The sequence below is a fragment of the Penicillium brevicompactum genome (assembly GCF_028827555.1).
Source record: "Penicillium brevicompactum strain IBT 35665 chromosome Unknown utg000006l_segment0_segment0, whole genome shotgun sequence".
Classification (NCBI taxonomy): Eukaryota; Fungi; Ascomycota; class Eurotiomycetes; order Eurotiales; family Aspergillaceae; genus Penicillium; species Penicillium brevicompactum.
This window is the reverse complement of record NW_026623209.1, coordinates 5,639,358-5,655,000: the sequence shown is the minus strand read 5'-3', so window position 1 is coordinate 5,655,000 and position 15,643 is coordinate 5,639,358. Positions and strand designations below refer to the sequence as shown.

Here is a 15,643-nt window from a genome sequence, read left to right as displayed (position 1 = left end):
CACCCTAGAGGATCGCCAAGCACGATCGATCAGGCATTGGTTCATCGTCAGCGGTTCCTGGTAGCAACCTTATGGAGATGGGATCTGCATCCCATCAATCTTTTACATCTGGAAATTTCTCCGCAAGGTGCCGGTTAAACCGCACACGGGTGAAATTATGCACCAGGATCACGTTCGGAGATATCAGATATCGCAGTCGCTCCGCGGTCAACCACTGGTACACTCTAAGTTTTGTGGGACTCTCCACGGGCATCACTTGGGTCAGCCATGTGCAGCAATGGGTGAGCTGAACATAAAGCCGCGCTCTCCCGCGCGAGCTGGGGTGGACTTCGATCAGATATCGGCATTCCTCGTTCATCATGCGCTTCTCTCTCCTCACTGCCTTGTCCGCTGTGGCTTCTTTGGGTCATGCCCTCCCCAGTACCCTGCAAACTCGAGGTATGTGACTACCAATACTTCACGCGTAGTGGTCACATTGCTCACCCCTTTCTAGACATCTCAGCTGATCAAGTGACCGAATTTGACTTTTGGGTTCAGTATGCTAGCGCTGCATACTACTTGAATGATTACACTGCTCAGACTGGCTACAAGATCAGCTGTGCCAAGGGTAACTGCCCGGATGTCGAGAAGAATGGCGCAACGATCTTCTATGATTTCTCCAAGTAAGCAAATAGAGTCAATTGCTCCAAAATTAGCCAATGCTAACCTTATCCCAGCTCCACCGCTACCGACACCGCCGGATTTATCGCAGTGGATGATACCAACAAGGCCGTCGTTCTTTCTTTCCGTGGTTCCTACTCTGTGCGCAACTGGATTGCCGACGCCTCATTCTTTTACACAAACCCAGGCCTGTGCGATGGCTGTGAAGCCGAGCTTGGTTTCTGGAGTTCTTGGAAGGTCGTTCGCGACGATATCGAGCCCCAGCTCAAGGATGCATTCTCAAAGAACTCCGACTACAACCTGGTCGTCGTAGGCCACAGCCTCGGTGCTGCCATTGCCAGTCTCGCCGTTGCTGATCTCCGGGACAATGGTTACCCATCGGCCAAGCTATATGCCTATGCTGCACCCCGCGTGGCTAACGAGAAACTGGCCAAGTACATTACTGCCCAGGGTAACAATCACCGTTTCACCCACATTGATGACCCCGTCCCCAAGCTGCCTCTTCTGGCTATGGGATATGTGCATATTAGCCCCGAGTACTATATCACGGCTCCTAACAATGCGACCGTCCACGCTTCGGACGTTGAAGTCATCGAGGGAGATGTCTCCTTTAAGGGAAATACTGGCACTGGTGCCCCATCCCTGACAGCCTTCTCTGCTCACCACTGGTACTTCAGAGAGGCTGATGCTGGTATTGGAGCTGGAACTCCATTCAAGCGATCTCTGAACTGAGTTGACTGTGTTTGACCAAACCATATACCGTGGCTCTCTGATTACGCTTTGTGTATATCATACAAGCTAAGCTCACGGACAGATGGAGGAAGATGCAAATAATGTAATTAATGAGGAGAGAGAAAGTAGCACGGCGACAGTGCCTTTCCATTGAATTTGATGTTTGTTGGATATGTACATTTCCACCTTAGTACTTACCGTCTGGACCCTTAGAAACCAAAGCTCTCTTGCATGAATATTTCTCCACTTGTGAAGGCAAACAGCCTCCACCTGGGCAGCTTTCAATCTTTGAAGGTTGTACAACAATCAAACCCACTGCTATCGACCAGCACACTTGCCTGGTCATCTGGCTCCAAAACAAAATAAGCATCCTAAACAAATTTTGATACATAACATCCACTTCAACCTTACCGGCACCCCTACCATTGAACTCCATTCCTATAAGCCTCTACAACACAACAAACGTCGTTACCAGCCTGGAAGACTTTGTCTGCGGCAGCTTATTCTAGGTATGATGGGATTCTTACTACCCAGCTGAACACGACGCTGTACTAGGGAATTTAGCTCAGACTGACCTCGGGATCAGTCCCGTCAGTGGCGGGCCTCGAGAAAACGGACACCAGGCCAGTGGTATAGAGTGTCAGATCCCGAATTGGCTGCACTTTGTATAGCGAGATGTTCCAAGGTTCAGAATATATGTATGAAGCTTCAATTATCAAAGATACTCCCTTTTCAGGATTGTGCTGTTTTTCCGGGTGCATAAGACGGCTGTCTAGTTCAGGACACTCCAGTGATATAAATGAGGATAGGACAGAACTTGAAAGTTAGCAAGGCTAAAATGCAACATTGTAAGCATTATCAAGTGGTCCAGCGACAACAGGCACTGCAGTTTTATCCCTTTGGCCATGCTAATATTTCCATAGTAGCATGATGCCCAAATGCAGTGAACAATATTCGAATATGCCACAAATGTTTTCGGATTTGGAAAATGGCAAACCCATAGAGCAGCAACCTGTCACAGAGAGCAGCGACTTGTCACAGAGAAACCTGGGAAGTTTGGAGTGGTGCCAGACGTATCGGAAGTGAAACTCACCACGCCCTTCACTTTCCCCTTCTCTTAGCATCCCTCCGCTTAGAGCGAACTTTCCTTTCCACAACCGTTTCGTCGCCATCCATTCATCTTCAATCGCAATGTCTACCCCTGCGAAGAACCCTGCCAACACCGGCAACACCGGCGTCAATGACTTCAACAAGCTCGCCGAGCTGAAGCCTGCCGACATCAAGCTCCTCATCTTGGGAACTCTGTGCGTCTCGGGCAAGGTATGTTTCGATCCACTCAGTTCTCGTATTCGGATTTCTCGTATTCGGCTGACTTCAATATCAGATGGACTATGACAAGCTCGCTCGTATCACCGGCTTGAAGAAGACCTCGGCCACTTCCAACTACAACCGCTCCAAGAAGCGCATGTTGGACCTTGTCGGCGGGGACCTCCCTGATGACGCCACCGAGCCCACCAACGCTCCTGATGCCGCTGGTGCCGCTGGTGCCAAGCACCCCTCTCCTGAGGAGACCCCGACCAAGCGATCTCCCATCAAGCGTCGCAAGATTGTGCGCCAGATCGTGTCCTCCGACGCCGACGAGGATTTCGAAGAGCAGGCAATCCAGCGCAAGAAGGACGCTTCGCTCAAGCGTGATGCCTCCAAGCTCGATGACTCCAACTAGGCACATGCGGGCTTGCTGTCTCCCTGCTCCAATGGGATCGACGAATAAGAATTGAGAATTTCAAGAAGGAACAGAAGATGAGTCTGGATAATTAAGGAACTGGTTCGAAGGATTGGGTTTGAGGATCATCGATCTTGTTTTCGTTGCCAGTGAGATATGCCCAGGTGTCCATGCCGTTTGCCATGGTCTTGGGTGGGTAATAATAGTTCCAACAAGTTAATAAAATCAAAGGACCTTCAAAGGCATTCAAAGGTTCCCGGTTTCCAATTGTAGAATCTCGACACAGACGAGCTGCACACTGCTCTTGTTGCCGCAATGTGTTTTCTGCTGGATATCCCAGCCAGAAGTAGGAAGCAGGCGGGTGAAGGGCGAGTAGCTACCAATGTGTCTTCACTGGTGTGTCAAGCCCTTGGTCACGCTGCTCGCAGCCCTGGAGTGATATCATAGCTCTTGGGTCATTTGAAACATTTCTGCTCTGCAACCACAGCTCATGCTGAATGATTACTGACTGGAGATCATCGTGAGCAATTGAAAATCGAATCACAAACTGCGGAGCCTCTGGTCAAGACCTGACCTGACACTGACGCAAGCATCCATCAGGTAGCAACTCATATCGAACTCGAAGGGACTGATGGAAGGTCCTCCGCGATTCCAACTTGTGGTTATCCATCCATTTTCAAGCGTGTGCCCGGTACGCTTCGACAAGCCCTCCACTCTAGCCCAAGCGGAGCTGCATTCAACGCGGGGTACGCCTCCGTGAAGGACTCTTTATACAGGGTGCATTGACGACACCTGCTCCGGTCACACCCCTCTTGCAACCAGCACCATGTATCTGGGACTGAATTGTATAGAGCAGCCCGCAACCAAGGTCTTCCTGGTCCGTGTTGGTGACGGCTATCCCGAAGGGTTGGAGTTGTTTGGGTTGGAGGTGATGTCTTCCGGGATCATTGATGATGACTCTGCGACAGCTTCCATGACCCTTTGGGATGGGTAAGCATGTGGGGAATACTAAGACAAGGTTGATGTCAATCGAGAAGATGATGGTAGTGGATGAGATGAGATGGCCCGGTGCTCCACTCTTCCATGCTATGTGCGTGGCATTATCATGGATGCCGTGCGCTGAGGCTTTTACTCCGTATCATGCCCACAATCACAATTTCCACGCACGCACATGCATACATCAGTCGCACGAGGGCACGTCGCATTACAGGGTCCCAAATACTCTGTACACATGTCCAAAAGGAAGCCTGGAGCCCAAATGCAATGTCTGCCGTGCCTAGAGTTGTGCTGGATCCTTTGGCTGAACTATTTTCGACATTGAATGAGCCCTACATCGCTAGTAGGATCCTCAGATGATTACAACTATTTCCTATCCCTGGGAGGTAGAGGGCTCCCTGAGCGATGATGCATGCCACCTAGATATCGCAGCTCCACGCCCATTCCGTACCACTCCATGTGTCTAGTTCTGGGGGACTAGATACCGGGAAGTTTCAAGGCTGCACCCCGGGGTCCTCATGCCTTTTATTTGGGGGACCCCGGGAGTACTCCCAGGCCACAATTCCAGGTCTTGGACTGAGCAGAAGGCATTTCGACGGTTTCGACCTTCCAAGAATAGGTGCTTTGTTCAATGTGGGAGCTGTGCTTACATTTCAAGCACCCGAATTTACATATCTAGGCCTGCTATATACCTGCCTACGTGGGTTTCCAGATTCTGGATTCTTTGAACCCTTCCAAGGTTAGAGATGCAACTTTATAAGCATGTGGGTCAAATTGCATTCCAGTCTGCATGTACCTACAGTAGGTGCGTGTGTCCAGAAAATCAGCATCCGAAAGAGGACAGATCTACGCATAGTGCGCCTGTCCGGACTCGGCTCTTGTGCCTGATAGGGCATTCATCATGCCGATATAGGATTGCGCCATTGCTCATTGACAGGAGCTAAAGGCTGGAAGGACACAAAGTGCTGTGAACTATGACATACTAGCTTTAGGGCTGGTTCTAAATATGAATGTTCAAGCAATCTAAATAAAGTGTACAAAGTAGCACTGAACCACCCATGCTCTAGAATCACATCATGTATGCTTTTATATTAATATGAAACCGCGGAGAAGGTGTGAACCCCCAGGAACAACCCCTCAACCCCTCCGATTGCATCACACTAGTGTGGTGGGGTTCAGCCAATAAGCGTCATTCTGCCTGGGCGGTGGAGTCAATCACGCCATGGAGCAGTCATGAGCCGATCACTTGTATACATTGGAGGGGTTGCTGTCCTTTCGTATTTGAACCTGTCCTCCGCCTCAATTCTTTCTTCTTCCCAATTATCTCTTTCTCATCTATACAATGGCTGAACGCGCTCCTCCGTGAGTCCCATCCTTGAGCCCTATACTCCAGATTCCCATATACTAACAGCTATTAGCCTCCGTCTTGGCTCTACTGCCCCCGACTTTGATGCTGAGACCTCCAACGGTCCCATCAACTTCCACAACTTCATCGGTGACAAGTGGACCATCCTCTTCTCCCACCCCGATGACTTCACTCCCGTGAGTAGCTCAATGGAGGTTGCATTGGGCATTGACTGACAATGCTTTAAGATCTGTACCACCGAGCTCGGTGCCTTCGCCAAGCTTGAGCCTGAGTTCACTGCTCGCAACACCCAGCTTATCGGTCTGAGTGCCAACAACACTGAGAGCCACCACCGCTGGATCAAGGATATCGATGAGGTTACCGGCTCCAACCTGAAGTTCCCCATCATCTCCGACCCCGAGCGCAAGGTTGCCTACCTCTACGACATGGTTGACTACCAGGACACCACCAACGTCGACTCCAAGGGTCTGGCTCTGACCATCCGCTCCGTCTTCATCATCGACCCCGCCAAGAAAATCCGTCTGACCTTGACTTACCCCGCCTCCACTGGCCGTAACACCGCTGGTATGTCTTTCATCGATGAAACTCTCCGTTGGAGAACAAGTCACTTGCACATGGGAACAATCCGCTAACACACTTCCAGAGGTCCTCCGTGTTCTCGACGCTCTCAAGACCACCGAGAAGCACGGTCTCACCACCCCCATCAACTGGCTTCCCGGTGATGACGTTGTCATCCCCCCTACCATCAGCACCGCTGATGCTAAGGCCAAGTTCGGCGAGATCCGTGAAGTCAAGCCGTACGTTTATCCCCTCCCCGGGTAATTGAATAATAGACCAGGATGCTAACGTGTGACAGTTACCTTCGCTTCACTAGCCTCAAGGAATAAATGGGGACCTCACGACTCGATGCAAAATAGATTCTTAGGGTGCTCGGTTCCTTACTCGGGCGAAGACCCTTTTTTGATACCAATGTGACACGATCTCTGCACAGTTCTCTGACGCTCAATTCAGTTGGCCCCGTTTTTTGGTTGCGTAAATTGTACCAAAATTGTGGAGGTTTCTGGCGAAGCACAACAGCTTTCAGCCTTTTGTAGGGAATCATGCAATGCAATTCTTTCCGTTGTCTGAGAGACATTAATTTGGCTTGCGACTCCACACGTCTTCTGATTAGGTATTTCAAGCCATATTCAACGGCTCCCCCCTAGAGACATGTGTGTCAAAATGGAGGTAATTCGTGATCGAGAAAGCCACCGAGATATTGAGAATAGTGTTGTAATATGATGCAACTTTGAATAGAATTAAGAATATGGGGACAGTCCAAAAAGGAGACCGTGGAGAAGCATCCCGAACACTTGGCATTGTGTCCAAACCCATCTTGGTCTAGGAAAGGGTGAGACCGCTTTTTTTTTTGTGCCGATCGGCATCCACGTATGACAGTTCTGCTACTCTGTCACCTCATGCCGATACCGCCCAGCCTGTCTGGTTTGTCCTCAAAGTCGTCCTTGTGAAACCTGACACCTCGTTGTCGCGGGAAACCTCCTTTTCCCCCCTCGAAACCCCAGCATTCCGCCGCGACACTCTTGCGATCAGCGCCGGGAATATTCTCCGAACCACATCGGTATTAGACGACTAAGACATCACATGCGAGCGACATCGAGTAGACGAAACAAGCCGGCGTCAACGGCTGCCTAAACGATCGGACAGTTGAGTGGAGACCGGTATCTCGCCCGCCATGATGTCGCGAAGCCAGTCAAGTCTGGGCTACATGGATAGCGGCAGAGAGGATTCAGCCCCGGGGGTCTCTCCATCCATGAACCAGCAATCTGCCTCCGGGCCTATCAACCTCTCGGGTCTGGTGTGCAACGTGCGACGAACGACCGGCAAGGAACCTCACCCCCTGGTGGGTGCGACGACGACAATCCTAGGCGACAAGCTATACGTATTCGGAGGCCGGATCCTCTCACGCAGCCGCCCGCAATTGACGTCGGATTTATACGAGTTGGACCTGATCCGCCGCCATTGGACGAAAATCGAACCTGCGGGAGACGTTCCTCCCCCGCGCTACTTTCACAGTGTGTGCGCCCTCGGAGATAACAAATTGGTGTGCTATGGTGGTATGTCGCCTGCGCCAAGCGCGCCTAAGGACCCCGAGAATCCTGAGTCGCAGGCGCAGTCTGAGGTCGTGGTCATGTCGGATATTCATATCTTCGATGTCCCATCGCGGGCTTGGACCCGTGTTGCGGCCTTTGAGTCGCCGCAGGGGCGATATGCACACTGTGCCACAATACTCCCTTCAAGTGCCTGCTTTACCTCCGCTAGCGCACCTTTATCAGCCATTCACCATAACCCTGAATCTTCGTCCCACCAAGGCACTCTTGGTGTAGATATTGATGGCTTTGGAGGTGCAGAGATGGTGGTTGTTGGTGGCCAGGACAGTTCCAATCACTATATTGAACAAATCAGTGTCTTCAACCTGCGAAGTCTGAAGTGGACCAACACTAGCCCACTAGGAAGGAGCTGCGGCGCTTATCGCAGTGTCGTGGCTCCCTTGGTGGGAATGGATGTGTCCGAGATTGGGTCCTCCGCTCCAGATCGCGACTTGCATGAGCCAATTCAGGACAGTGCCGAATCTCCAGGATGTCCTATGTTGATCTACTCCAACTACAATTTCTTAGATGTCAAGCTGGAGCTGCAAGTGCGTCTGCCGGACGGACGCCTTGTCGAACGACCGATGCAAAGCCAAGCTTCTCCTCCGGGACTGCGTTTCCCCAATGGTGGGATCATCAATGGCCACTTTGTTGTTAGCGGCACCTACTTGACTTCCTCCAAGCAGGAATATGCGCTGTGGGCTCTTGACCTGAAGACTTTGACCTGGGGTCGTATTGATGCCGGAGGCTCGGTCTTTGGGCAAGGCAGCTGGAACCGAGGAGTGCTCTGGCCTCGTCGTAACTCATTCGTAATTCTTGGACACCGGAAGCGAAGCCTTGTCGATGATTACAACCACCGACGTATCAATTTCTCGCATGTCTGCCTGGTCGAGCTGGAAGCCTTCGGGCTATACAACAACCCCTGTCGCACTTCCCCAACCTCCGGGTATAAGTCATATAGCTCTTCCACGGTACCTGCATCTCTTCAAAAGAAGTTGACTCAGTTGACATCGGGCGGAAGACCCCTGTCTGCCGCATCAGATGAACTGGGTAAGCTTGCTCAGTCATTGCCGGAGATGGCCGATATGGAGCTGCAGGCTATGGGGGAGAGCGCATCTCTGTCAACTCTCGTGTATTGACTCGGCGCTGGGGTCCTTACTTTATTCAACTCCTGCGTGAGTCGTCCGAAGGTGGAATCGCAGACACGGCAACCCTTCGTCCGGCTCTGATCCACCCGAGTCGCAACTCCAGTATCACTATCACGCCTTCTGTGGGCAACAACAGCAACTACTCAGATGCTACAACACTCGTCAACCAAGGCGCTCCACCAAAGTCTCTGCTCGAGAATTTGGAAGCCCCTTCAGCTCACTCCCTCGCCCCGACCTCCCGACCTCGCGTGCTTTACCTACCCCACACGATCTTGACTCTGCAAGTTCTTGTGCAATATCTCTACACGGCAGCTCTACCAGCTGCAGGTTCCTCCTTGTGCACCCCTCAGATCCTCTGTTCGCTCCTTCAGCTAGCCCGCCCCTATCAAATTGACGGGCTTCTAGAGGCCACCGTCGAAAGACTCCACCAAGTTCTGGACGGACGCAATGCCGCCGCCGTTTTCAATGCTGCCGCAATGGCAGCCGGCGGCGGTCGCGGAACCGGATTCACCGGCGGACCAGGCGGCACGCTCGAGGCTTTGAACGGCGCATACGCAGGCCGCAACGGATCCATCCCCGTAATCGGTGAAAACAGCAACTCTCGCGGGCCCCTGGCGTCCGATTCCTCAGACACCGAGCACGGAGCCTCTGCTTCTGCCAGCAGCAGCACGGGCGACCTGACCAACTTCGCGCGCGGCCTTCCCTCTCTCCGCATCGACACCAGTGTTTCCAACAACTCGCGCCAGCGCAGCAACCGTAACCGCGAAGACTCCATCAGCAATTCCAGCACGGCAACTTCTGTATCAAGTGCTAGCTTCAGCCAGTCGGATTCGGAGTGGGTCAGTGGTGACGAAAGCCGAAGTCGATCCCAGTCTCGTTCCCACCACCGCCGCGGCACAGATACAGAGCTGCGTCGGCCGCAGCGCGAACTCTGGACTGGTGATCTGAGCAGTGTGATTGGTCTACAGAAGCGTGGGCTGCGTGGTCTTATGGAGGGCCGTCGTATGCGTGAGCGCAGCACGAAGCCTGCTAGTACTAGCAGCGCGTCGACATCTATACCTGCTTCGGCTGCCTCCGGTGAAAACTATATTCCAATCCAGGGCGTTGCTAGTTGATTTTCGACATGGCTTCGTCCTACTATCGTCATTTGGCCGTCTTGCTCTTTTTATTGGTTGATTCCTTCTATATACCGGTCCAGCATTTGAACATACATTTCTTTTCTTGCTTTCCACCCCAGCAGGCTGGCAAGGTGGGGAGATCTTAGGAGGCGAATTTCAAAATCTGAACTACGGTGCATTTCTTTGTTTATCTCTGTTTGTTGGGTCTTTTACACATAGTCATGGATATACACGGAGACTCCAGTGTTGGAGCTCTGCAGCTGATGCACTTTCATACCTTGAAAATGAATATATGGTTTCTTTTTCTGACAGAATGGACTCATAGTCGGATGGAGTAAAAACTTCGTATTATTTACAGTGGGAGAAAAGAAAAGAACCCTGTAGAGACAGGAACTCCCAATTAGTCGTACATGCAACTCGCTCTTGAGACAATACCAAATAAGTAACCTTGGAAAATATGCTACTTTTTCTCTACTGCTTGGACAAGTCGCTTAGGGCTCTTGTTGCCATAGACTAGCCAAAATCAGTCAGTACCCAAGCCTTTTGTTGGAATCTTGTTGGTTTCCGAGAACTTACGACGCTCATAGAGAACATATGACGAAACAATAACAATGGGCAGTGCGACAATGGTTGAAAGCCATCTACAAACCATTAGAGCTGGGCAAAGGGGATTGGAAAGGGAACTTACCTGCGCGCAGCAGTCTTGTACTCCTTGGTCTGTCGGATATCCTCAACCCCCTTGGGGATGCGCGGAGGCTGTTGCCGGACCGGGCGCGGAGGACGATTGTTTGGGTCCACAGAGCGGAACCTGTGTTGATCTTTGTAGGATGTCATTCTTGATGTTTGTAAGTTTGGGTTCAAACGGGTTGGCTATAGAAGGCTGTCCTTACATGGCTCGATTGGAGGTTGGACGGCGTGATTTCCGTGAGGGAAGATTTAGTTGGCGTTGGTGCCTTAAGGCATCCAGATTTTGACTACTTGTCTGGTAGTAAATGACTTTGCCAAATTATACAGGACAACATCTCTTTACTACTTGCAATGATTGATCTAGAGCCAGTGAGACTATCTACTGCTGCATCACACAACAGAGGAAATTAGCGGGCGGAGAGATGGTTGCTTGTTCTCAGTCTTCATAGAAGTTTGGTTTATAGATGGGAGGGAACAATCAAAGTAGAACATGTTTGTTTGGCCCTAATGCATCAGACACTAAGAAATTGCAGAAACATTGAGCGAATACAACAGCAAATGATTGTATAATGGGACCAGAAATCTCAAATTGGTTGGAAATCTCGAAGCCTTGACCTTGAAATTGAAAACTAATGTCGAGTAACAGATTGATAAAGTTTCTCTGTGATGAGAGCCTAGAGCTGTAATTCCAAAGGACCTGAAGCAACCTTAAAGCCATGGAAGGTCATCTACAAGTAGCTTTTTGTATACATACGGGGGAGAAATTGCCGAAAAAAAGACCTGCGTGACCTGGGGTTCGATTGCTCGCTGCGCCCCGGCGCCGTTCAAGCCCTGCATCTACTCCAAATCCAATGAGTCACTGCAGCCAGTTAATGGCTGTCATCAGGAGCGCATAGAAAATCAAACTTAATGATGGCATTCTGAGAATTATACCACGCCCATGGACCGCACCAGCTCATGGCAAGGCCTAAAGGGCCCCCGGGTGCATTTAAAAAGGAAATTGTGTACCTACTCTTGGAAATCATCTATTGGTGAAAGTAGAACAACGTATAGATATGCAGATTGGCCGTCACTAAGCGTCGACTACTGCGAGTTAAGTGACGGGGTTCTGCGAGTTAAGTGACGGGGTTCTGCGAGTTAAGTGACGTCGGTGATTCTGAAAAAGACGGAGATGATACTGAACTCCCTAGTATGCATTCGCTAATCATACAAGCAACACAAGAAATAGAAAAAATTGAGCAGGCTTAATACATGTCAGGGCGGCCCCCATTAGGAACGATCAATTCCGCCCAACATTCACTCGATCGTCACTTTTCGCGCACTTGATTTGGGTATTTAGCCCCGGCGCGGGCGGCGCTTGTTCGAGTTTACGGGGGACGGCGCACTCGACAGAGCAGGGGAGGGAGAAGACTTCAAGGCGAGGGACTCGGCGGAAACGGAGACACGCCCAGGGGATGCAGTCTTGACCGGCTTCAAGGTCAAGCGAAGCCGCTGGACCTTAGGCTTGTTGCTCTCAGTGGCAGGAGAGGCAACAGTGCCAGCACGGCCAGACTTTGCCTGGGTCGCGGTGGTCGGCGGAGTAGATGGGGACGAAGAAGAAGGGGCTGCAGGAGCAGGGACGGTTTGGCGACGGCGGCGCTGTGACTTGCGCCCGCCGTTGGGAGCGGGTGTTTGGACTGTGGCGGTGGCAGAGACGGCCTCTTCGCCATTGGTGTCAGCCGGGGCGGGTTCGGTCTGACGGCGCTTGCGCGCACGGGGTTTCTTGTCCTTGACCGGCGGGGCTGAAGCAGGGGCATTAGCCAGCGCGCGCGCCTGCTCTTCCTGCACGTTTTCCGTGGTGAAGGGATTCAGCGCTTCCGCGGGGACATTGCGGCTCCCCATCAATGGGGGAAATCCGTGAGAGTAATCGGCTTCGGCCTGTTGGGTGGACCGAGCCCGCACTGGAGGCCAGGGCAGTCCCTCATAGCCGTAGGAATTGGCTGCGAAGTGAGGATGATAGTTGTCCGGGATGAGCGTGATCTCCTCACCCTGACTATTAACTCGCCCAGTATCTACCCAGCCATCACTGTTGACTTTAATGTCAGATATCTTCTGATTACTCAGAATGCCCACTTCAGTAGTGCCAGTAGTCAGCGGAGCAGGCGAGGTGAGCGTAATCTCAGGCCCCGCTGAGGTGTCTTCATCTGCAACGTCGGCATCGTCGGACTTAGATGATGTGTCCACAGGCAATTCAGCGTCATAATTGGCCTGGTTTCGGCTTTTGTAGAAATCTTCACGGAGCTTCTTGAGGATTTCGCGATGATTGGGTGGAAGTTTGAACCCGGGACTTAGGGCTTCAACGGCGAGGTCCACCAGGAGCTTCGCGGCAACATTGATGTCGACATCGCGATCAAGCGATGTAGCGTCCTTCCGCTGATTTGAATTAGCCATGCGCTTGGAAGTTCTCGTTTTCTTGATCGGTTTCTTGGTGACCTTGTGCTTCGTATCTTTGGCGCCAGGATTGGGTGTTTCCACAGTCGGACTAGAAGCGAGAGTAGTTTGGCGGCGAGTGTTCCTTCTGGATGTTTCAAGAGACTCAATGGCCCTTCTTGTTGGCTTGCGAACTCGGGATGAGTTGCGCATGTCGGATGCGGAAGTAGGGCTTGATGGCCCGTCAGCTGGTGGCTCGGTTTTGAAGCTTCCGATGTATTGATCAAAAGTCCACCCGCCGCTTTCAGCGCTATCTGGAATTTCAAGATCAGATGTTTCTGATGCCTGTTGCTTTGGAGTCGTAAGGGTGGTGGTTCGCCTGGTGCGTCGAGTCCCTTGGTTGGTGGCCGGGGTCTCCACGGTGGGGGTGTAAACGGTCGACAGGCGTGACGGACGTGATTGAAACACCCTTCGCCGTGATGAAGGTGTTTCAGGGGGGTTTGATTGTGTGTAAGGACTTGAAGGGGCTGTTTTGGGACTGTAGAAGCGGATGTTCATGGGATTGTCTTGCGGGGAGGCGGAGGGGATGTTCAGCGTTTTGGCGGATCGAGAAGTTTCATTTGAATTGTTCTGCAGCGGAGGTACTCGTGGGGATCGTCGTGAAGGTGTCAATGTGGGCGCTTTATGTATGCGCCCAGGCATCGACTTACGCGGGCCCTTCTTGGGAGGCATCGTGAATTAGAGCTAAATCGTCCGCGGATGTCAGTTAAGCTGTTTATGTGATTATAACGAATAATGAACAATCCAGGCAGGCAAATCAAGCATGTTAATGACCATTATAAGGTCTCCCAATCATTTAAGGCATGGGTAAAGCTTTATATGGTGGTGGGACATGTAGGGCAAGCCGACGTCAGAAGGCCGGGCTGGAAGGGGAGAACTTGGGGATTAGGGCCCGACACATCGGTGCAGTACTCACGGGACCAAATGCACACCCATCCGCTAAACTTCTCAAAGTAACTATTGAGCTTTTTTGTATTATTCTCAGTGTTGCGGTTGATTTGCGGTGGACAGGGCGCAACCAGCAACGAAGGTCGTTGACAGAAAAGATAAAGTCCACGGGTTAGGGCTTGGTTGATCAACGATCGGCGCTTATCGGCTTGACCCTTCCGCCTTCATTCTGCAACTCCCAGCAACCACGTTGGTTCATAGTTCTACTATTTGACTGTTATCCAATTAATACCAGCTTTTGATTTTCACAATGCATCTGTGGCAGGCCACCGTTCCATTTTGCCTCCTGGCAGCTGCTGCCTTGCCTGGTGCTGCTGCCACGGCTTGGGGCTTTACTGATGCCACCGTGGCCGTTCAACCTAAAGGTGCTGGTATCAATGGAGGCTTCAAGGACCAGTGAGTATTCAAGGTGGAATGAAATGGCATAAGACTAATCCCGAATCCAAATAGACTCAATCCCTCCAAGGCCCTCGCCAAATCCGTCTCCCTCAACGGTGCCGACACCTTACGCGTCACCTTGACAGCTCAAGAAGGAAGCTCTGCGAAGCGGCCACACCAGGCTTTCCTCCTGTTGAAGGATGGCGAAACTGGTCTGGATATATCCTACCCACTCAATGTCAAGGACAATGGAAAATCAAGGGTTGAATTGGTATGTATACCCTGGATCCAACCCCGGCGGCGCAACTAACAGGACCCCAGACCCAGAAGGACCTCCCGATCCAATTCCTCTCACTATCGAGCCCGGTCGATGCGCGCGTTATCCTTGGTGGATTTGGTGATTCTGCTGCTCACGACAGCTCTGTGTTCAAGCTGTCAATCGACCGTAACCCCGACGAGGCTGTGCCGACCGTTGAAACAGAGCGCTATGGCAAGAAGGCCGAGATCCACCACATCTTCAAGGACGCCGCGTCTAGCCCACCACTTGTGATCACACTGGCCTTTGTTGGTCTGGTTATCGCTGCTATTCCTGTTCTCGCTGGCATGGTAAGAGAAACCCCCACAAGCCTCAAAGTGATCCCAGCTAATTCACTCTTCAGTGGCTCTTCCTCGGCGCCAATGTCAACCACCTCCCCACCGCACTCAAGTCGGCCCCTCTCCCTCATGCCGTTTTCCTCGGATCCTTGGTCGCATTCGAGGGTATTTTCTTCCTTTACTACACCTCTTGGAACTTGTTCCAAATTCTTCCCGCGGTGGCCGTTGCCGGCGCTGTCGCATTCGTCAGTGGTAGCCGTGCGCTGGGTGAGGTCCAAGGTCGACGCCTCGCCGGTCTGCGTTAAGTATTATAGGAGGTGTATATCATTCTGGAATGCGATCACGGGCGTGTCGTCGTAGTGCTCCCAGGCTGCAGTTGAGCCTTCCTTCTCACTGCATTGTATCTTAGCTAGCAGCATCTAGCACGTCTCAACAAGATAAAGGATTGACCCCCAATTGATCAGTATTGACTGCCTTTCGCGTTCGTCATTTATATAGTAGCTACGTAGATTAGCTACTGGTCATATATTGTGAAGCTCTGAGATCTCCAAGCAAGAACTTGACATGTAGGCTTCAGTCAGCACCTCATCCAATTGCTGATTTACCTCGAATATATCACAATCGATGATACTATATCTGGTCAGATTGAACATTTCCATTTAAAATGTTATTGTAAG

At 51.5% G+C, this 15,643-nt stretch overlaps 7 protein-coding genes across 7 annotated transcripts; 5 read left to right on the top strand and 2 right to left on the bottom strand.

Annotated features, from left to right (window-relative positions):
- Positions 1-359: 359 nt before the first annotated feature.
- On the top strand, positions 360-1,392 carry N7506_010362 (lipase family protein; the record flags this gene model as incomplete). The annotated part of the gene is made up of 3 exons (XM_056959655.1): positions 360-438; positions 494-662; positions 717-1,392. 3 exons carry the CDS (start codon positions 360-362, stop codon positions 1,390-1,392), a joined length of 924 nt encoding a protein of 307 aa, XP_056809045.1.
- Positions 1,393-2,583: 1,191 nt separating this feature from the next.
- On the top strand, positions 2,584-3,115 carry N7506_010361 (uncharacterized protein; the record flags this gene model as incomplete). Its single annotated transcript, XM_056959654.1, has 2 exons — positions 2,584-2,712; positions 2,777-3,115. 2 exons carry the CDS (start codon positions 2,584-2,586, stop codon positions 3,113-3,115), a joined length of 468 nt encoding a protein of 155 aa, XP_056809044.1.
- A 2,338-nt stretch (positions 3,116-5,453) lies between these two features.
- On the top strand, positions 5,454-6,364 carry N7506_010360 (peroxiredoxin; the record flags this gene model as incomplete). The annotated part of the gene is made up of 5 exons (XM_056959653.1): positions 5,454-5,473; positions 5,530-5,653; positions 5,705-6,041; positions 6,121-6,274; positions 6,334-6,364. 5 exons carry the CDS (start codon positions 5,454-5,456, stop codon positions 6,362-6,364), a joined length of 666 nt encoding a protein of 221 aa, XP_056809043.1.
- Positions 6,365-7,209: 845 nt separating this feature from the next.
- Positions 7,210-9,887, top strand: N7506_010359 (putative regulatory protein Ral2; the record flags this gene model as incomplete). The annotated part of the gene is made up of 2 exons (XM_056959652.1): positions 7,210-8,674; positions 8,722-9,887. The coding sequence occupies 2 exons, from the start codon at positions 7,210-7,212 to the stop codon at positions 9,885-9,887; spliced, it is 2,631 nt and encodes an 876-aa protein (XP_056809042.1).
- A 526-nt stretch (positions 9,888-10,413) lies between these two features.
- N7506_010358 (uncharacterized protein) lies at positions 10,414-10,724 on the bottom strand (the record flags this gene model as incomplete). Its single annotated transcript, XM_056959651.1, has 2 exons — positions 10,414-10,531; positions 10,579-10,724. 2 exons carry the CDS (start codon positions 10,722-10,724, stop codon positions 10,414-10,416), a joined length of 264 nt encoding a protein of 87 aa, XP_056809041.1.
- Positions 10,725-11,912: 1,188 nt separating this feature from the next.
- Positions 11,913-13,718, bottom strand: N7506_010357 (putative GPI-anchored cell surface glycoprotein; the record flags this gene model as incomplete). Its single annotated transcript, XM_056959650.1, has 1 exon — positions 11,913-13,718. The coding sequence occupies one exon, from the start codon at positions 13,716-13,718 to the stop codon at positions 11,913-11,915; it is 1,806 nt and encodes a 601-aa protein (XP_056809040.1).
- Positions 13,719-14,244: 526 nt separating this feature from the next.
- N7506_010356 (putative oligosaccharyltransferase subunit ribophorin II) lies at positions 14,245-15,271 on the top strand (the record flags this gene model as incomplete). Its single annotated transcript, XM_056959649.1, has 4 exons — positions 14,245-14,390; positions 14,445-14,643; positions 14,694-14,978; positions 15,032-15,271. The coding sequence occupies 4 exons, from the start codon at positions 14,245-14,247 to the stop codon at positions 15,269-15,271; spliced, it is 870 nt and encodes a 289-aa protein (XP_056809039.1).
- Positions 15,272-15,643: the final 372 nt, after the last annotated feature.